General features: G+C 56.6%; 1 protein-coding gene and 1 long non-coding RNA gene across 4 annotated transcripts in view; one reads left to right on the top strand and one right to left on the bottom strand.

Moving 5' to 3' along the window:
• The window catches only part of ADAMTS7 (ADAM metallopeptidase with thrombospondin type 1 motif 7), a 28,222-nt gene extending 13,561 nt beyond the window's left edge, over positions 1–14,661 (bottom strand). For all 3 annotated transcript variants that reach the window (XM_081124453.1, XM_081124454.1, XM_081124455.1), the window contains exons 1-8: positions 14,468–14,661; positions 8,952–9,307; positions 8,109–8,274; positions 6,990–7,165; positions 6,036–6,119; positions 5,637–5,761; positions 4,452–4,601; positions 3,041–3,187 (exon numbers count right to left, since the gene is read on the bottom strand). In XM_081124453.1, coding sequence (XP_080980579.1) covers positions 3,041–3,187; positions 4,452–4,601; positions 5,637–5,761; positions 6,036–6,119; positions 6,990–7,165; positions 8,109–8,274; positions 8,952–9,307; positions 14,468–14,573 — 1,310 coding nt within the window. In that variant the 5' untranslated portion in view covers positions 14,574–14,661. The remainder of the gene's footprint in view (positions 1–3,040; positions 3,188–4,451; positions 4,602–5,636; positions 5,762–6,035; positions 6,120–6,989; positions 7,166–8,108; positions 8,275–8,951; positions 9,308–14,467) is intronic.
• LOC308550535 lies at positions 14,091–16,475 on the top strand. Its single transcript, XR_013997917.1, has 2 exons — positions 14,091–14,296; positions 15,903–16,475. It is a non-coding gene; the product is annotated as an uncharacterized lncRNA (long non-coding RNA).
• The last annotated feature ends 5,011 nt before the right edge of the window (positions 16,476–21,486 follow it).

The raw sequence follows: 21,486 nt of genomic DNA, 5'->3' as shown, positions 1-21,486 counted from the left end.
GTTCAGAACCACGGCCTGGTGGGGAGAAAGAGGGTTCTGGGGGCTCTCTGGGCCTGCACCCTGGGGCAGAATGTCGGCTAGGGGGTGGGCGGGTCACCCCGGCCTGGGGTCTCTTCCTTTCCATCAAGATGTGGGCTGGGTGCTCCCTCAGCCCCCACACCGGCAGCTCCCAGGCCACATGCAGCCTGTTTTCTGGCTGGGTCCCAGCGCTGACCTGCCTCAGGGCTGCCAGAGCAATAAAAACATGTCAGGTCCATCCTGTAGGAGGGTGAGAAGGAGGGGGCCCCAAGGAGCCCCTCACGGGACCCACCGCTAGAATCAGGGCCACATCCAGGCCCAGGTGTGAACTGGAGAGTCAGAGACGCAAGTTCTGCTCTCGACCTGGCTATGGATACTGTGTGGCCTTGGGTCATCCCTCACCCTCTCTGGGCCTTCATGTCCTCATCTGCAAGAGGTCGAGGCTGCTGGTGTGACCTCACACTACAGAGATATAAATAGCAGCATCTACTTGGGGACAGTCACACAGGCGGCCACAGCCAGCCCTTCCTTCCTCTGGTCGGCTCACTGCCAGGCTGGCTCCTCACGCAGCAGACACACCCGGAGCCCCAAGCCCATCAGCCTAGCAGGGCTGGTGGCCCCACGTGGAGACACAGCAGACAGTGCTTGGCTCCAGTCCAAAGCCCCTGCCCGCAACCTGAGAGGCCTCCCCTCGCCGCCCCCGGGGCCTGGTCACAAAGTCACAGTCGGTGGGGGCGTGGGGTGCAGTGAAGGACAGGACACGCGCTGGGGACAGCCGCTCTCCTGCAGGAACCCCGGCTTTGAGGGCACGGGGGAGGGGGCGTCTCCTCCCCGCCCCCACCCTTGACCACACCTCGCACCGCACCCAGAGCGCCCCCTTCCTCCGGATGCCCCGTGAGTCCTTAGAGGGCAGCTTCGAGGCTCCTGAGATGACATCCCCGACCCCAGGAGGGACCAGTGCCCCCTCCAGATTCCTACACACCCAAAGGGCCATCTGCCACAGCACTGACCTCCCGAACTGTTACATGCCTGTCCCCCAGGTGGGGTGGGCCCGAGGACAGGTGCCCCATCTGTGTCCTTTACAGCTGTTCTCTGAGCACAGGGCATGTTTGGGGTTTATTGCTACAGCAGGAATGTGACTCTGAGATCAGAGCGGGTGTCACTCACGCCTGGGTCTGCATGGCCAAGGAGAGTCCAGTGCCAGCGGGGACAGCCAGGTGGTCCCAGCGCCTCTGAGCCTCCCCAAGACCAGGGGCACTGCCTGACCCCACTTGGCACCTCCCGTGAATCTCGCTCATTCTGTCCCCACCTTATCGGGGGGGGGGTGTGTCTTCTGTCTCCCATCCCATCCCCAGCAAAAAGATGGGGGGCACAGAGGCTGGGGGAGAGACGCCCCTCTCCTTTCATCTGTCCTGGGCCTTTGTGACGCCCCACCTGCCTGGCCCTCCGGATGGTGAGGTGGGCCAGGCCGACCTGGGGGAGGTGAGGTTCCCCCTCCCAAGCACCCCTCCACTGGCCGAACCTGACTCTATCTCGAGGTCGTGGGAGGCCAGGTGGCTCAGGCTGTCACCCTCTCCCCCCACTGTCCCCCAGGCCTCGAGTCAAGTCCCTCGCATATGAGCCAGGGTGCTCAGTAGCACCCTGGGCGGGGCAGCTGGGGACTAGCCCCGAGGCATCTGTTCTGATTCTCCAGCCCTTTCTCTGGCCCCATCTGGGGGAAGAGACATCCCCTGGGGGGTTTTCAACCCAGGGGCCCATTCCCTAGTTCAGCTCCTTATCACCTGTGACCTTCAGCTGTGATAACAGTGACCCAGCCTTGAATGCTAAGCATGTGGCACCTCAATACGTCAAATGCTTGCTCACTGATTCCTGATATTAATCCAAGAGCCACCAGGCCCCTCCTTATCAGGCTTAAGGAAGAATATAACTTGTCTGCCCACGGGGGGCAGAAGCCTGGGCCAGAGTCCAGGTTCTTACCCATCCAACTCGACTCTCCTCTGCTTCCAGCCCTACTCTGGCCCCGGCCACCCCTCGATATCAGAGGCCGGAGGCCTTGCTCTCACGTCCAGCATGGATGTGGTGACGTACCTGCCCAAACCCCACAGGGAGCGGACGTCAAGAAAAACGTAGCACATAGGAAATTATCTCCACCAGCTTCCAGAGCCCCACTACGACAGCGAAGGGATCAACAAGGCACAGGCCACAAGACAGAGGCAACGATGGCAGGCGAGAGATGCCGGGGAGATTCTGGAAAGCCGGTGGCCAAGCAGCCGCTGAGGAGGTGGTGCGGCCAGAGCTGAGAGCGGGGGCCACCCCAAAGCAGCACCCGGGACGTCTGGCTCAAGGTCTGGAAAGACCCCATTGGACCCTAGATCCCTCCCCAACCCTGTGTCCCGATGGCCATGTCCCGCCCGGCAGACCGTGGACCCGGAGACCTGGCCCAAGACCACCAGCTGGAAGCCCGAGGCAGAGGAAAGGGGACATGCAAACGTCTACACGGGGACTCTGAGACGCCAGCCATGCCCCTTCCCTGGTGGCTGCCAGGACGTGCAGATGCCACACTTCCCCCCTCCCAGGAAAAGACTAGAGATCTCCTCTCTGGGGGCTGAGTCACTCAGGAAAAGGACCTCCGACGGCGACACCTGGAGATGCCCCAAAGGACCGTGCCTATGGCAACCAGGCCCTTGGCGGTGACTCAGAGGAGTCCTGTAGGTCCACAGACCCCCCCCCCGCCAGTTGCCACCCCAGGACAGGAAATACAGCTGAGCCATTTTAAGAAAAACCTGGCACAGCAAAGAAATATCTTAAGTCATAAATCAAAGGAAACAGACACTTAGCAGGGAGCAGGGGGGGACAATTCGTGCAACCTCGTGCGCCGAGGTGAAAGCGCAATAGCAGGGCACGGAGGCCCCTGTCCGAAGCCGTTGCCCCTGCACGTCCCTCTGCCTGGCACCTCGGTGCCACTGTCCTCAGACCCTGACCTCGGGGCCGCGGGCAGGGCCCCAGGGAAGAAGGGGCTTACTCGAGGAACCTGGTGATGTACTGGCGGCTGCAGCGGGACCAGGTGAGGGGCGCGGAGGTGTCATACAGCAGCTGTGGGGACATGATGCAAGGCCGTCTCCCCTCCGTGTCACAGTCGTTGCCGGTTCCGTCGTGCTGGATGCCAAGACTGCGGGAGAGCGCAGGCCCCGGGGCAGGGTGAGCTGGGGGAAGGGGCCAGCCTGCCCCGCCCCTGCGGCCCGGGACGTGCCCGATCCTGGCTCGGCCACCAGACAGCTGTGTGGCCTTAGGAAAGTTACTTCTCCTCTCTGAGTCTCAGTTTCCTTACTCTGGAAAGTGGGTGCCATGAGGCTAGTATCTAGCAGGGCCTCCTTCAGCTGCACTAGCCAGAGCCTGAATGGGTGCCAGGGACCTAGAGCAAGCAGCTCCTGCCCCCAGGCTGGCAACGGTGGAAAGCCAGGGGGCACAGATGGCGGCCCACCGTGGCCCCTGCAGCTTCACTGCCACCAAGAACAGTCTGACAGAGGTCCTCCCACTTGGCCCAGGTCCTTGTCCCAAGGCTTTGCATCACCTTAAAGGAGTCTGAGCTGCTGTATCCCAGTAAAGGCCTCGAGACCATCCTTAGGAAGGACATGAGAAAAACTGTGTTTCCTAGGCACCTACTATGTGCCAGGCCCCCTACTGAGCCCTTTCAGAAATGCTTCGTCTTTTAGTTCTCAGAAGTACCCAAGGAGGGCATTGTTTCTCCTGGAGGGGCTCAGAGAGGCTAAGAAGTAGCCGGTGTAACACAGCCTGGAAATGGCTAATTTGGAGCAGTGTGTTCTTTCTACAGCCACAGGCAGCTTTCCAAGGCCCTGCATAGATGGCCGTCAGCCAGGGAACCCGGGGAATCCACACAACGACCCCAACAGCACGATCTGGGCGCCTGCCATCATGGGCTCCGAAGAGTCTAAAAACGCTGCCACATTCACCAGCTAAGCAGCCCCCGGTACAGGGCGCTGAGGGCACAGGCCACGGTTAGACGTGACCCTCAAGCAGACATGTCCCATGAAGGAGCCTTGGATATCACTAACTCCAATCACCCAGGGAGCACAAAGAGGCTCAGGGGGGCAGGACACTTGCCTAGGGCCACAGAGCAGTTAGTAGAGACCAAGAGTCAAAAATGCAAGCACTGAGACGAATGCCCGCTGGGGACGTCTGGCCTGTCCCAACCCGTCTGGCCTGTCCCAGCCCATCAAACAATACCTGCTCCAGGCCAGCCCAAGATCCCCCAAGGGCCTCTCTCTTGTTTAACAGGGAAGCAGTCTGGTTGTGGATGGGACATGCAGGGACAGTGTATGGCCAGGGGCACCCTTCCCTGGGATTTTGAGGCCTGTGGGCCTGGCTGCCCGGTGCCCCTAGTTTGGAAGGTGGCAGTGGGGGCTGTGAGGTACCTGTGCCCAATCTCGTGGGCCACGGTGAAGGCCAGGGGCAGGCCCGTGTCCTCACTGACGCTGCAGCTGCGCTGGGGCTGGCACATGCCCCCTACGTGGGACAGGCCCAGGGTCTCACAGGGCTGATTCATGGCCACACACAGGTCCGTCCTGCACAGACAGAGAGACATGGCCCTCAGGCTCGCCCGGCCCCGTGCCAGGCCCACCTGAGCCAGGGATCCCAGGGAGGGAGCAAGGAGGCCTGCCCGTTGCTCCCGAGACATCGGGCCCATGCAGCAGCCAAGGGGACAGAGGTGCCCTCACTCACACAGGCCCCACCGGACACTATTGGGCCCAGGGAGTGGACCCTGCTCAGATCTGCCAGAGCCCAAATGAGGGGAAAGAACTCCACGCAGAATTCAAAAACACTGCCTCTGAACAGACTGGCAGCTGAACACGATGAAACTGCACGGAACTAGCTCAGCCGGTGTGGCTCAGCAGTTGAGCATTGACCCATGAACCAGGAGGTCATGGTTCGATTCCTGGTCAGGGCACAGGCCCGGGTTGTGGGCTTGATCCCAAGTAGGGAGCATGCAGGAGGCGGCTGACCTATGACTCTCATCATTGATGCTTCTATCTCTCCCTCTTCCTTCCTCTTTCTGAAATCAATAAAAACATATAAAAAATAAAAACTGCACAGAACTAAACACACACACACACACAAGTGCCTGTGACAAAGTGAAGTCTGAGTGGGGCCGTGCCTGGATCTGTGCCCCTTGCTGGTTAGGTGATGGCACTAGGGTGATGCCAGATATTCCCCAGGGTGAGGGTAGTGTCTGTCCTATTTCTTTCTTTTTTTTTTTTTTTTTTAAATATATCTTTATTGATTTCAGAGAGAGGAAAGGAGAGGGAGAGAGGTAGATAGAAACATCAATGATGAGAGAGTCATTGATCTGCTGCAGCCCACAACATGAGCATATGCCCTGACCGGGAATTGAACCCCGATCGCCTGGATCCTAGGTCAACGCTCAACCGCTGAGCCACGCCCAGCCGGGCTGTCTGTACTATTTCTGACAACTGCATGACAATCCACCATTGTTTCCAAACAGGAATCTGAGTGCTGACATGGACCCCCCGCAGAATGTGGGTCCTGAGAGCCGGGCTGGGCTCCCTGAGGGTTGGCCCCTTCCCCCCAGCTGGTGGCACCTGGTGAGCAATACAGCGGTGTCGTGGTGCAGTGGGTGGGAGTCCCAGTTCATGTTGAGTTTCTCCTGCCACTTGCAGAAGGTGCTCAGGGTCCTGTCCGCGTGGTGTGTGACATTCATCTCCTCCTGCGAGCAGAGCGTGTGACCACTCATGCCGGTCCCCTGAGCTCCAAAGGCTCAGGCCCAGTCTCCTCATAGAATTAGGACGCAGATGCCCAGAGGGGGCAGCGGGAGGACAGCAGCCAGCCTGACCACCCCCTTCCTCCTGCAGGCATCTCCTGGGGGGACCTGAGAGATGACCCAACAGCAGGGACTGGGGGTGACAGGTGACACTGCCTGGGCCACGGAGGCCCTCACTGTGTCTTCCACACCCAGGCAGTGTGGTCACGCGGCCTCTCACCTCCTCCTCTTCCAGCAGGATCAGGCGCACGACAGTGATGTAGACGGGGTTCCCGATGTTGGGGTCAAGGTAGATGCTGGCCACCTGCCCAAGAGAGGGGGTCAGGCTGTCACCCCAGACCTAGGATATGGGCAGCCGCTGCCCACCCCTGACCCGCACCCACGTTCACACACAGGGGAGCTCCGCAGTGCATGCAGGCTGCCCACACGCCTCCCCAACTTATGCAAGGGGCTCCCCACTCTGCCCGGGAGAGAAGGCCACCCCCAAAGTCGGATGGTGGGGACTCAAGAAATATTTGTTGAATGAATGAATGATCTCGGGTGCTTGCTAAGGGTTACCAGGCATGCTCTCATTTTCAAGCAACAGTGGGAAATGAGAAAAGTACCCCAGAGAAAGTGAGGTGAAAAGAACAAGTCTTTCCTACAGTACAAACAGGTGACCTTGGCAGCAGCCCCAGCAAAGGGTCTGCTAAGACCTGCCAGACAACTGGCCCACCCTACACCCTGAGTTGGGGCTGAGCACCCCCATACTGTCTCCCAAGAAGTATGGGAGCAAAACAGGTGTTGGGAGATAACTGGCAGGAGGCACAGTCACGCCTGGTTGACAAACTCAACCAGGGGGTGTCTGTTAATGGCTTAAGGTCAGTATGGGTGTTTCCACTGGATAAATGACACCCTCAGCTCGGGTCCTGGCAGCAGGTAGAGGCTGACCCCCAAGCACCAGCAGAGCCAATGAGCTGGGTGACGCCCAGTGGTGTCCTCACAGCAGCCCCCAAGGCCCCACCCGTGCCCAGCTCCCTCCAAGGGACTTCCTGGACTCAAGAGCTTAGAGACTTTTCCTCCTGCTTGGGGCCTGGGCCTTGGGGCCAGCCTGCCAGCCTTTCTGCCCATTTGTGCAGTTTGCCAGTGCCACCCCCTGGAAGCCCTCACCACAGCCACCCCCTGGCAGCCTCACCATGTTCATGATGGTCAGCACGTAGCGCTCGATGTGCTGCTGGCCGTGGTGCTTCACCATGGTGGAATCAGCTACCACCAGGGTCTCCACCCACTTCTCTGTGGTGACTGAGCGCCGATGGACACGCCGCTGCTGGTCCCAAAGGTCCCGCCGCTGGAACTCCTGCTCCAGGGATGCTATGGGGCCAGGACAGAGTAGGGTGAGCTGTTAGGCCCGGGGCACACTGGCTCTGCCTCTGGCCTGTGCGATGTGACCCAGACTGTGTCACTTCTGGTCTGTGACCCAGGATATCCCCGACTATATATAGGAATACTCCAATCAGCCTCAGAGGGTGGTATCAGGGGGCCAATGACATGGTGGACAAGACACAATAAAGCACTGTGCCTACGTGAAGGGACCTTCTGGCCCATCTCCCCCATTTGGCTCCCCCACGAGGCATTAGTGCCTCCCAGCACATGCAGACTAGGCCTGACACCCCTGGAGGCCTGCCCCCCTGCCCCAGGCTGAGAATCAGGGAGGAATCACATCTATGCAGCAGGGGAAACTGAGGCCAAGAAGCGTTTATCTGTTCCAGCAGAGTCCCTCAGCTGTGGCAGTTTAGGAGGCTGGAGTGCCAGCAAGCAGTCGCCAAGCCCCAGGAGCCATTGATGGACGGCTCCCTCCGTACTGCACTGGCGGATGCACTAGGTCCCCAATACCGAGGTCAGTTATTCTGGGGTGGGACCCGAGTGGGCAGGGGAGGGAGGCTCCTGGCTAGCTGCCCTGCGGGGGTGCCTATGGCTCAGCCTTGCCTAGAGGCTCAAAAAATATGGTTGGCAGAGCTGGAGGCATCACAGGCTGTGAGTGGGGAGGGCACAGGGAGACTGAGCCCTGAGGTGGGGGAGGCAAGTGGAGTGGCTGAGAAAGGGGTCGATCCAAGGGATGAACTGGGGCAGGCGTGACAGAGGCCTCAGGCCAGGGCACACTTGCAGGGCACAGGCTATTATGTGTCTGTTGGTCCGTCCCTGCCCCTTTGGTCCAAGGGGAGCTAGGCATAGGGATGGTGAGGGAGGCTCCTACAAAGGACCTCCGTGCCCTGTGCCCAGCCCCTGCCCTGCAGCTGGAGGCAGAGAACCATACCTTGCACCCCGCAGGTGCCTGGAGTCGTGGAGTTGCCCTGCTCCGCCCGCCTGTCGCTGGCTTGACGCTTATATACCACATGGGGCTGGGCGCGGCCGGGCTGGGCCTGGGCACCTTCCAGGGGCTCTATGAAGTAGTTCTCGTTGGAGAGCTGGAACATACCTTTCTGGAAAGGAGCTCCATGTCACACGGGGAGCACCAACGCTGGCTGCTCATCCCCTGTCCCACCACCCCAGCTGACCCTGGATGCACTGGGCCTTTGTTCACACTGTGCCCTCTGCCTGGAAGGCCCTTCCCTGCCATTTCGCACAGCCAAAGGCCCTGGGGTTGAAGCTGCTCCACGCACTCACCCCACCCCTCACCCCATTAGGTGGGAGTAACGGGTGTGCGTCCAAATCTAAGACGACAGGTGTCTTCGATGGAGACCCAGACGGCCATGCTGACCCAGCAGCCAGGGCCCTGGCCTCCTCTGGAGACACTCACCGCCAGCAGGACATCCTACTCCCTGGTCCCAGGGCTGCCAGAGAAGGGAAACTCACACCCCAAAGGAAGAGGGGCTCGGCTGCTTTCTGAGCGGCTTAGTCTGCACAGACCACAAACTGGCTTTCAAAGCGAGTCTGTGGACCTACATCTCCAACATCGCTTGGGACACTGTCACAAATGCAAGTCTGGGGCCCCACCCCCACCTAACCTATGAGACACTCTGTTTTAACATGGCCCGCAGGTGACCCTAGCTCCAACTGAAGTTTGGGAACCTGTGTTCTCACTCCCATTTTACAGGCGTGGCCACTGAGGCCCCAGGGAGGGGAAGGGAGTTGGCCACAGCGCCCAGGGAGCACTCACCAGGCCGTCGCAGACGCTGAAGGCTGCCGTGCCCCCCTCGAGCTCGGGGCTCTGCACCTCGCCCAGCAGGTGGCAGGCAGGCGCGCCCGCGTGGACGTGCGCGCTCCCCAGGCCGCCGCGCCGCCGGGTCTCGCTCACGAAGCCGGGCGCCAGCAGGTGCGGGTTGGCCTCCAGGTGGAAGCGCAGCGCGCGCCCGCGGAACCGCAGCTCGTAGAAGGCGTGGACGGCCCGCGGCGCGCCCACCGAGCGCTTGCGGAGCGCGCGCGGCCACAGCTCGTAGGACAGGAAGGCGCCCCCCGCGTCCACGCGCACCGGGTGCACGATGTCCAGCGCCTCCCGGCCCTCGGCGCCGGCCCCTGCGGGGAGAAAACCGTCCTGTCGCCGGGGACCCGAGGGCGGGGATTCACATGCCTCTGTTCCTGCATCTGCAGGTCCCTCTATCGCAATAACCTCTTCACAGGCCTCCCTGCTTCCACTACTGCCCAGCTGGGCTCTGCGCCCCTCAAACCCATCGGCTCCTGGCCTTCCTCTGCTCAGAACCCCCCAAACCCCCCCTCCCCTCCCCCTCCACCCCCGCGCCCTCATCTCCCTCCCAGCCCGGCCTGAAGCTCCATCTGGCCAGGCCCACCTCCAGCCAGCCTCCTGCCAGACCTCCTGGGGAGCACCCTGGACACACCAGTGGGGTGCCCCCTGCTGAGAACACCACCACCACCCCCGCATTTCGAACCTGGGCCCCCCTTGGCCCATTACCCACCACCGCCCAAGGCCTGCCTTCAGGTACATTCCTCCAAGAGAACACAAGAGGTCAGCAGGCTGGGGTGACTTGCTGTGTGGCCCTGAGCAAATCTCTCTCCATCTCTGATTTTCAGGAGGGCGCAGGGCAAGGGTTTTCCAGATTTCTTAGATAAGAATTCCTTAAAAACAAATTCCCGTTCCCTGCCCCCCGAGGCACTGAATCAGCACCTCCAGGAAACTCGACCAGGAAGTCGGTGTTTTGACATAAAGCCTCAGGGAAGTTGGGAAATTCCACATCTGGATAAACTTCGGCAGCACCTGGAGGGCTCGGAAAGGTGTCAGCACTAGCCCAGAGGGCTGATCCTGCAGGTCCAAGGCCCTGGGGCCACAGAATCAGCATTTCCAGTGTTTTTCTAAACCTTTGGGGGATTCTTTTTTTTTTTTTCCAAACCCTCACCCGAGGATATGTTCAGAGAGAGAAAGGGAGAGAGACATAGGAACGTGATGTGAGAAACAGGCCCTAACTGGGGATGAACCCAAAACCTAGGCATGTGTCCTGACTTGGAATCAAACCTGCAACCGTTTGGTGGACGGGAAGATGCTTTGACTGAGCTACCCGGCCAGGGCATAAACCTTCAGGGGATCCTGATGTAACCACGTCAGGGATGGCATTTAGAAGCCACTGGGCTGGATAATTTAAGGAGACTTCTTATACTAACATCCTAATAAGGGCATTTGGGATTGCAACCCACAACCACAGCCTGGGGACTTGTTTTTTGTCTGTCAATTTGATTTTGGGGGGGAGGGTGTTTATTTTGGCGGACATAAATATTGAAAAATATTTCATCAGTCATCAATATTTAAAAATCACATGATCTTGTACCAAAAAAAAAATCTCAATTGTCAGCTTTCCTTGAAAATTCTTATCATCTATCTATGTCTGGCCTAAATGGCCACTTGTCAGAAGCAGCCCTGTAGAGGTCTCATGCTCCCCCCACTTGCCTCAGTCTTCACCAGTCCCTATGATGTCCCAACACCGCAGCTAAGTAGAGGTTGCTCTCTGGCTTTACACTTGCATTCCATTTAGGAAAGAACAGAGCCCCTAACAAAAAATGGGGAAACAAGGTGGACCAAGAAGCCCCATGTTTCAAGAAGAATGTCTCCCCACCAGCCTTGTTTTTGTCCATTCAGGTTACCTGCCTGGTCCATGGCATTTGATGTTGCGAGGGACTGTGAGGTGCCCCAAAGTCCAGGAAAATGTATAAGACACTGTCCTTGCCCTCAAAACAGAGAAATGGGCGCGGGGCCCCCATGATTCTCACGCCTGGCACAGTGCTGAGTAGGTGCAAGTGAGGGGCAGATGGGCTGAAGGAAAACCTTGTCACAGGGGGCACCTGTGAGATGATGTCTCCAGACATAAGCTACACATTTAACCGTGAAGAAGAGGGGGGTATCTTGATGGAAGACCCCCCAGGGAAGGAGGAAAAGGGGGTAAACAGCAGGAAGGTGAGCCTGGCCCAGATGCACCTTCTCTGAAATGAGAGGCAATGGAGTGATAACACGTTTTCAAAGGTGTGGGCGTTGAGCAGAGAAGACCCGGGTATGGTCCCAGCTCAGCCACTTAATAGCATATGGCCTGGCCCTGGCTGGTGTGGTTCAGTGGTTAGAGCATCAACCCATGGCTCACAAGGAGAGAGTGGGGGGGGGGACATCAATGTGAAAGAGACACATTGGTTGGTTGCCTCCCACACGTGCCCCAGCCTGGGGCTGGGGATCAAGCCTGCAACTGGGGGATGTGCCCTTGACCAGAATTGAACCCAAGACCCTTCAGTCCAAGAGCTGACACTCTAACCACTGAGCCAAACCAGCTAGGGCAAATGTTACCACTTTTACGGCAATAATTTTTATTTTCTTGTTTTGTTCTGCATTGATTTTAAAAATATAATCAACCTGTATTGTTTTGCCATTAAAATATTTTTAAAGGGGGGGTGTAGAGTGAGTTTAAAAGTAAACCACCCAGTGCTTCCTATGATCCCTGGTGGGGACCTTGGCGACTGAAACCAGCACCTCTCAGTGCCAGCAAGGAGTACTGCAGGTTGCAATCTAGGATGGGACGCGGTGCAGCTATGGAACTGGCAGAGCTGATGCCAGTGGTTCATGGCCCCATCTGCTCTGATTGGTGGGTGTTAAATATTTTGACTATCACCCTCAGGTGACAGAACTGTCTCTTTGGAGCTTCTACCAGACGAAATACCAACATGGTGTGTACCCTGAACTCCCTTATCAAGAACCTGACTTAGGATCCAGCCCTTCAAACTGAGACAGGCCAGGACAAGTGGAAGAGGGAAACTGAGACAGATAGCTGAACAAACTACTTAGCATTTTATAGCAGATACAGAAGGTCACGTCCCTAGAGATAACATTTAGGCCTCAGGTGTATTTCAATTCCAGGCCCAGAAAAGCAGCAAAACCAGGTGGGCAACATCAGGACCAGCTGCAATGGCTAATGACCCTCTGCCCTGTCACCGACCAATCAGCGGAGGCCACGACCCTGAAGGAGCGCACACACCTAGAATTCTGCGGAAACCCTCCCCTGAGACCTCTCCTAAGATTCCCGCCCATGAGGGAGAGATAAAGCCTCAAGACAAAGGACCCAGCCTGAGCTCCCCGTCTGGGGAGCAGCCATTCCCTTTCCCCTTTTCTCCCCCCACTTCTCCCCCCATGGCATGCATCTCCTAAATTCTAAGGGACCCCATGAGATTTGCAACCAGGGGAGCAATGGGCAGCGGCAGCTCATCCCTGGCTAGTCCCTGAACCTGTTCCCAAGGCCCCCTTTTCTCTGACTTCCCAGGCAGCCCAGCCTAGGCTCTCCTGGTGCTTCTTCTATGCTAAGGCCTCTCTTGGTTTACTGTCCCCGGCTTTAATTAACGTTCCCTCATAGTCACCTGGACTTGTGAAATTTTTTATGCGTGAAGTCAAGAACCCAAGAACCCACACACTACCGGCTGGCCCTAGGCAGACCCACACCAAGGGCCAGGTTCCCTTTCCAGTAACAAAAGGACCCGCAGCTCGTGCCAAAGAGAAAAAATAACCAGGGTGGATGTCTGGATGTGTGTGGATGTGTGTGAGACACACACAGGGCTCATATGTGCAATTCAACATTTTAGGGGAGACATTGCTGGACCCCAGTCCCAGCAACCCCAAGTCCGTTTGTTTGTCACATTTTCCTAAAAGTGAGCCCAAAATGTGCTCTTTGGTCCCAAAGAAGGTAGCATTCAGTGGGCAGAGGCCCTGGGGCAGGTCTCCCAGGGCAACTCCAAAGAAAATGGCAGAGAGCTCAGCACCTCAAGGGAAACTGAGCAAGCGTGCGCAGAATGTGGAGGACCCCCTGCTACATATCTATGGGGGTTCCAGATACTTCTACCCTACTCTGGGGAGGGGGGCAGATGAGATGTGGGGAGGGTGCCTGCTCTGCCTCCACCCTCAAATGGCAGATCCCTGTGGCAGGACTCACCAAGGACTCCCTAATCTCACTGGGTTGGCCTGGCAGGTTAATAAAAATAACAGCCACTACAGGGAGGTCATTCAGCAGGTCACTTAATCCTCACAAGAGCCCTAGGAGGTAGATGCCATTATTCCCATTTGACAAATGGGCGGACTGGAGGGCAGGAGGGTGGCCACACTCATACATGGGTCCGGCCTGCAGTGGAAGTGGAGAGGGGGCCAAGCACAAGGGACCCTCCCCCATTCTTCACACAGCTGCCAGGGGACCTGGACCCAAGTTCAGGTTCAGGGGCAGACCTGTGGGGAGGGGGGACACCAAGCTGCTGCTCTTCCTGCATCCCCACACCTGGCTCATTCTCACCCAGCTCTGGGCAGCCCAGGGGTGACCTAGCAGGTCACTCTCCTTGAGCCTGTCCCCTCATGCGTCAAGAACTTCCCACCACCACCTGCTTGGCCGGGTAGTTGTCCAGATGATGAAAAATCAGAACCAGGCGGGCTGGAGCATAGTAAGTGCCCATTAAAAGTTTGTTCCTTCTGCACGCCCAACACACTGCTGCTCAGGAAATTCCCTACGGCGCTGCTCTCATCCGCTGCTCCCCAAACCACAGTCCACCTCCTCGGGAGCAAGTCTCCCTACCCACGGGGCGAAGGCCTCACCCAGCCCCCACCCCTGCCCACCTTCCCAGCCCCCCCTTACAGAGCCTCCCCGACTGACTCCAGCAGGGCTCCCCCTACTGTCCCTCCGGCCGCATCAGACCAGGAGGTCCCCGAGCGCGCAGCCGGGGAGCCCCCACGTCCCTGACTCCTCGATTCCCCGCAGGCCGGCTGCTCCGGAGGAGCCGGGAGCCCCGAGGCCGGCCGGGGGCGCTCGCACTCGGGCCGAGGGGGAGGCAGGAAGCGCGGGAGGCGCGAGGAGCGACCCCGCGCGGAGCCGGCGGGCAGTGCCGCGTCGGGGGGCCCGCGGCGACCGCGGCGTCCCGCAGCCCGCTTTCCACGCAGGAGCGCGGAGGGGGGTGAGAGACCGACCCCTTCGAGCGCAGACCGCGCTCCGTGCAGCCCCTGGGACGCGAGACCCCCCGGGAGGGGCGCGCGCGGCTGCGCCCGAGGTGGGGACCCTGGAGCCCGAAGAGCAGGGGGGCTTCTTCCCGGCCACAGGCAGGGGCCGATGGCGGGGTCGGAGTCTGGAGGGCCCCCGACCCCACCCCGGTCCCTCGCACGCGGGGGCTGCGGAGGAGAGAGGGGCGGAGGAGAGGCGGGGGGTGGGGGCGCACACCCACCTGGTGGTGAGGGTCCGGGGGCGCCGGGCGCCAGCGCGCACAGCAGCAGGAGGAGGGGGCGCAGCGGCGCGGGGCGGCCGGGGCGGCGGGGGCCCGGGCCGGGCATGCCGGCCACACCGCGCTCGGCCCGTGCGCTCGCTCCTGCCCGGTGCCGGGTCCGGCTCGGGACGAGCCCGGCCGCGCGCGTGCAGCTCCCGGTCCGGTCGGGCTCGGCCCGCGCTCAACAAAGGCTGCAGGGACCGCCCCCCGGCCGCCGCGGAGGCGAGGACAAGACCGGGACACCAGGGACCGAGACGGGGCGAGAGGCAGAAAGAGAGAAAGAAGGAAAGAAAGGAAGAATAGAAGAAAGAAAGACAGAAAAAAAGGAGAGAAAGAAAGGAGGTGGGAGGGGCGGCCGCCGGCCCCCGCCCCGCCCCGGGCTCCTGCCCCCGCCCCCGCCCCGCGCCCCTCCCCGCCGGCCTCTCCGCCTCCCCTCTGCTCCCGGGGTTGCGCTCTGGCTGAGCCCGCCGCTCCGTCCGAAGCCCGCCGGGCCAGGGCGCCCTCTGGCGGTGGAGCGGAGCCCGCTCTCCCGGCCTGGGCGCTCCGAGACCCCCCAAAGCATCTGGAATTTCCGGAATTCCAGCCTTGTCCCCAAGCTGGGCCCCAGGAGGCGCCCCTTGGTGTGCGCCCAGGCCCGGCAGGCCTGCCCCTCCTAGGAACGGGACATGGAGGCCTCCCAAGGGTCCGAGGGTCTCGCAGCGGGGCAGCAGGGGCCTGGGGTCCCAAGGTGATTCTACTCCAAGGCCAGCTCAGGACAGAGGCCTGGCACTCCCCAAGGGGGCAGGGTGTCCCCAATTCCTCATCTCCAAGTGGCCTCCAAGTGTCTGTCTGCGTGGAACTAGGCCAGCACCCACAGACTCTTAGCAGGGCCCCCCAGGGAGCCTGGAGTCGGGCCAAGCCCAACCTCACATCCCTGAGGAGCCTCTGCCTCAAACCCTCTGCCATCTGTCCCGCTGCTGCCCAAGCCCTGCCTCTGGCTCCCTGCTCCCTCCCCCTATGCTCCTAGGAGCACTCACCCACCACCTCCTGCCCTACCGGGAGGACCTCCTGCTCTTATTCCTGGGGACCAGGACCCTTGTGGTCCACTGGTCCACCCTGATCCTCAGGACCAGGACCCTTGTGGCCCAGTGGGCTGCCCTGACCCTTGGCCAGCCTCTGTGTAGCTTCTGCCCACTGAGGCCCGCAGACTTCCTGACTGTCTAACCTCCCATGTGTTAGACAGACCAGCAGAGCAAGGAGGGTGGGCCAGGTACAGAAACTCGCCAGGGCAGAAAGCCCCGGATGCCTAACAAGGGGGAAAACTGGGAAAACAAGGACCTTGTCCCCTGGGTAACCTAGCCCCCCCTAGCATATGTTCCTCATGCCATTAAGACCCCCTGACTTTTCCACCCTAAAGATAACATCTAGGCCTCAGCTGAATTTCACCTCCAGGCCCAGAAAAGCAGCAAAACCAGACAAGTGGCACCTCAGAACCAACTACATTGACTAATGACCCCCTGCCCCGGCACCAACCGATCAGTGGAGGCTGACTCTGAAAATGCACCCCTGGAAAGCTCATGAATATTCTATTAAGACACTCCCCTGAGACTCCCCTAAGATTTCCCACCTGCAAGAAAAAGGTAAATACGCTCAGGACAAAGGACCCAGCGAGCCAGCGTCATCTCCTTCCCCCTTCTTCCCTCCGAGGGGACCCCGCGAGACTTGCAACCAGGGGAGCAATGGGCAGCAGCAGCTCATCCCGGGCTTACCCCCGGAGCCTGTCTCCAAGGCCCCTTCTCTCTCTGGCTTCTCAGTGGCCGGAGCAGCCCAGCCTGGGCCCACCTGTTACTTCCATGCCCATCCTTGTTTCACCGTCCTAAGTACATCTCAGCTGCCGTCATGGATCCAACACCCATTGCTGTGTAGCCCTTCCCTTCGGATATCCCCACCCCCCATCCCCTTTGCCCTAAATAAATTCAATTTTTCTTTATCCGCTGTGTGAGATGGCTATTGAGCCTGCCCACGCACCACCCACCTTAACCTTTCGCCGTGCATTTTCCCCCATTCCTGGAAGCTCCGCCTCATTCCTGGAAGCTCCACCCCAAGCCCTTCTGCTCTGTTGGGGGACCCGGGGAGCACATGGCCATTCAGTTCCTTGACCTCTACGGTGGCCTTTCACGTCATCTCAGCCACCAACTCTTAGGGCCACAGCTCTGCCACATGCAACTGGCCCACCTCTGAAACCTGAAAATCAGATGCCCCTCTCCCAGACTGGACCCTGCTGTCTTTCCTGCTGTCCCTAAAGATCTCTTCCTCCAGTCCCTTGTCACCTTCCTCCTCTCCCCACCTACTGGCCCCTCCTGGCTTCACCGACCTCCCTTCCGAGCTGCATTCACTTCTGCATCCCTGGCCCCTACCCAGCCACCTTCCATTTCCTCCCAGCCCCTGACATCAGCTGAGCTTGCTGCCCAGGGATGGGGACAATTCAGACCACCACAGCCTGGCACACACACCTCCACTCCTGCACCCAGCATCCCTAAGTGGCAGCCACAGATTATCCCTCCCTCTGGATACACTGGAGCAGGCACTCACCTTCCAGCATCAGAGACAAATGCTTCCATCAGGGCTCTGTGTCTCCCCCTCTTGCATCCCCAAAAATCCTGCTCCAGGTGTCCCCCTCTTTCCTTGGTCTCCACTGGATCCTGGCCCTCAGTCTGAAACCATCCTGGTCTCCCTCCTGTTAGAGACACTGACAATACCCCTCCATGGACAGGTGGCCCCTCTGGTTCCCACCCCAGACAGACACATGCCACGCTGCCAGCCACTAACGCGCACACACTGCACATTTCTATTTATATGTAATTACAAAAAAGGCCAAACTAATCTGTGCTATCTGTGCTGTTAGAAGTGAGGATACTGGTTACCCTGGGAGGAGGGGGGGAGTAAAGGGACAGGGACTTCTGGGGAGGCTGCTCACGGTCTGTTTCTTGATGTGGGTGCTGGTTATGTGGATGTGTCCTTATGATATGTGGGCATGTGTATGTGGATATTCCATTTCAAATTGTTTTTTAAACACTAAGGTGATGAGACGGAGACGGGGATGGCTTGATGCTATAGGTAGAAAGATCAGGGAGGACTTCTCAGAGGAAGTAAAATTTCATCTGAGACCTGTGGGTAAGAGTCAGTCTAGCTAGGCACACACTGGGGAAAGCACTCCAAGCACACGGCCTGTCACGCGCAAAGTCCCCGAGGCTGGACAAAGCTGGGCACGGTGGAGGGACAGGAGAGGCCCATGTGGGGGGGCTTATAGGGAGACTGGATGATCGGGCAAGGCCTCCTGGTCAGGTAAGGGGTGAGGGTTTTATTCTAAGTGGAGTAAGCTGTCATGGAGGGTTCATGCGGGAGACACACTCTGATGTGATCCACCTTCTGGCTGCTGAGCGGAGAAGAGATCCCGGGCTGAAGCACTGAAAGTCACACACGAATGAATGAAGATGGGACACGCTCAGAGAGCGTGAGGACTATGGGCCTTTCAGGCCCTTTCCCAGGTGAGAAAACTGAGAAAACCTCTCGTTCACCGCAGGGAGGCCTTCTGCGCATTGGGGACAATGTGGCCTCTGAAGGAGGGGGAAGGTGCCACAGCAGGTGGGGCTGAGGGCTTTCCCAAGTTACTTTGGTGATGTCTCCCAGGACTGTTATCACCAGGTGACATTACCGTCCCTTACATACGGGCAAGGGGACCGGACACACAGCTGGGAGTGACATAAAGGGGACTACAGCCTTCTCCTTCCCTGGAAACCCTCGCACCTTGAACCCGGCCCCCTTCCTTGAGCCTCCGGCCTGTCACTCAATCTGTCCCATCTCTGTGAGCCTGTGAAGTAATATGTAAATGTATATGGTCCCATTTTGAAGTCCTACTCTTGTTTTACTTTATTTTTTCTTTCTCATGATTTGTGTGTTTTTTTAAATAACCCTTTTTTGTGATAACACATGCATTTTAGGAAGTTAGAAAATAAAGACAAGCAAAAAAATTTTAAAGTAAAAACAGCATTCCTACCACCCAAGAATCAAATATTAATACCTTACTATGTGGCCTTCTTTTTACTAAGTGATAGATTATCTGCAATCTGCTTTTTCAGTCATCTGTACTTTTTCATTACAGTAAGTTTTCATCTCATCTAATATTCAAACTATATTCAAGTCTCCCTGGTTGACCCCAAAACCATTTTTATAACTGGTTTACTCAGAACGGCGTCCAATCCAGGATCATGTATTGTGTCTGCTTATCGTGGCCCTCTGTTTTTTTTTAATCTAGCAAAAGTCATTCCTAAAAAGATAATACATGTAAGAAAAAAAAAAAGATAATTCTTGTTTAAGACCCTAGGCCAGCTGTCCTGCAGAACATTCCACCTTCTGATGTCCTGTTATTGCTTCCTTGTGGCGTCACTCCTCTGATCCCTCAGCCCTCTTAATTTTCTGTGAAATATTTTTTTTTACTAGAATAAATAATTACCACTGATCTTGTTACTTCATATAACACTCCTGAAGACACACCCTCTTGCTGAACATTAGGAAACCACTAGCAATCCAGTTCCTCACCAACTATTACTGTAATGGTTTAACAACTTGATAGTCCTCACTTATTAAGGGTATGACAAATTATGCTTTTTTAATTTTTATTTTTTCGCCCTGGTGGGTGTGGCTCGGTTGAGTGTCCTGTGCCCTGAAGGGTTGGTCTTAGATTCCCCTCAGGGGTACACGCCTGGGCAGGGGGCGTGCAGGAGGCAACCTCTGGATGTGAGCCCTCTCAAAGAGATGTTTCACCCTCTCTCTCTAAAAAAATCAACAACAAAAAATCTTAAAAAAAAAAAAAAAATTAGGCTTTCTAATCCTCCATGTTTTCGTTTTCATTTTTTTTCCTCCGCTACAAAGCAGAGCGCTCCCTTATCAAATGGGACTCTTTGGTGATCCAGAGCTGAAGTTCCTTCTGGAAAAGCAGAGCACAGCTGCAGCTTTTCATTTTAAGTGGGGACCCTTTGAAATAATGTCCCCTCCCACACCGGGGTGCTACCAGTCTGGGGCATGCACCTCCTTCGGTTTTGCGCGTGAGCTGTGGGGTGTTTCCCGCTGATTGCAGAGCTTTGCGGGCCCCTTCTGTGGGGCGAGTGGGGCCACGGCGAGTTGAACCACCCGGGAAAAAAAAATTAAAATCCCGGGAACCTCAAAGCCACAGGGGGCTGGAGAGGCCAGCTCGGCAGCCACGCTCTGGATTCGCGTCTTTTCGGCAGGGAGCCCGGGCTTTCCTGCTGCTGTCGCGGGCACGACGCCCGGGATCGCGGCGTGAACAGGGGACCCCCCCTCCCGCCCCCTCGGGGCTCGCGCCCGGTCTCGGCCGGGGGCGGGGCCAGGCGCACCCGCCCCTTCCCCTGCTCACCGCTAGGGGCCGCCCGCTCGCGTTTTACAAAACGGGACGTTCGTGCGCGCAGAACGGGACTTGAAACCCACATTCCAGAGCAGTGAGAAACTGGGCTCCAAAAAACTGTGAAAACAACAAAAAATCTGATGCAAACATGTCAGCCTCGGAGCAGGTTAAAATAACCTCTAGCCTTTGAAGGGACCTAGAGGAAAAGGGGTGTCACCGCCTGCCCGCCCGGCTAGCTCAGTCGGTAGAGCATGGGACTCTTAATCCCAGGGTCGTGGGTTCGAGCCCCACGTTGGGCGGCTCCTCCCTTGCTTTTTTTAAATTTTTTAAATTTTTTCCCCTTTCCTTTTTTTTCACCGGTTCGATCTCAGGCCTCATCTGGAGTTTCTTCTTTTCAAACAAGTCGAGACATAAAAAAACAAAACAAAAAACTATTAAGACTGAACTGGTTAAAAAAATAAATAAATAAAATAAAATAAAGTAAAATAAAATAAATAAAAAATAAAAATAAATTTAAAATAAATTAAAATAAATAAATAAATAAATAAATAAATAAATAAATAAATAAATAAAAGACTGAACTGGTTAAAAGAGGGAACCACGAAAGGAGAGGGCAACTTCATCTTATAAACACACAAAGGTTAACTGGTGCAGAAAAATATTTGTTTCGGAGAGGCAGTGTTAGAGTCAAAAGCCATGGAGTAAGAAGACATAAGCATTTATGAAATTGTGGAGTTCATAAATATTGCTGAGGCGATCTCTGTCCAAACCTTTGAAATGTGTGTTTTTAACTTCATGCTATGGGATATTGAAGGTTTGGAGATCAGCTCTGCTTCGCATTGTTTAACTATGCATATTAATTTCACATCTGTAAATTTCTTTGAGTTCATGTACTTTCTGCCTGTGGGAAGGGATAGTGATCATTGTGGGCTGTTCAAACCATGGTAAGATTGGTTTAATGACTAATCAGGTAGCTCTGGTGACTTTTTTATTCTTTGTTTTCCCTAAATTAGGGATGTTTTCCTTTGGCTATTTTAGTCTCAAAACATATCTCAAAGCAAATAATTATATATTTCCTAAAATAACTCAATTTCTCAGGACAAAACTTTGCTTTTATGTTAACATCTGCAAATTCTTTCCTTGTCCTTAATATTTTCCATCCTTCCCAGCAATTCTCAAACATTCTCCACAATTACCATATATTGTTATTATCAGTTCAAGATGCAGTTTCAGACTTTGAAAGAAACACATGGAAATTTTCAGCATCAGAAATGAAGGCCCCTAAATACTCCATTTACTACAGAGTAGAACTTAGAGGAGATCTCTAAGTTGATGAGAAGTCAATTAAGATATCATACCTCCGTCTCAAATTAAAGATTGATGTTATGGGTTGAAATGTGTCCCCCTCAAGTTCATATGTAAAAGTCCTAACCTCTAGTGCCTCAGAATGTGACCTTATTCGGAAATAAGGTTGTTGTAGATGTAATTCGTTAAGATGTGGTCATACCAGAGTAGAATTGGCTCTTAATCCAGTATGACTGGTATCTGGGGAAATTTGGAAACAGACACACAGGAGAAG

The sequence above is a fragment of the Miniopterus schreibersii genome, assembly GCF_964146895.1.
Source record: "Miniopterus schreibersii genome assembly, chromosome: 22".
Taxonomy (NCBI): Eukaryota; Metazoa; Chordata; class Mammalia; order Chiroptera; family Miniopteridae; genus Miniopterus; species Miniopterus schreibersii.
Note: the sequence above shows the minus strand (reverse complement) of the source record. Positions and strands in the feature narration are given on the sequence as shown.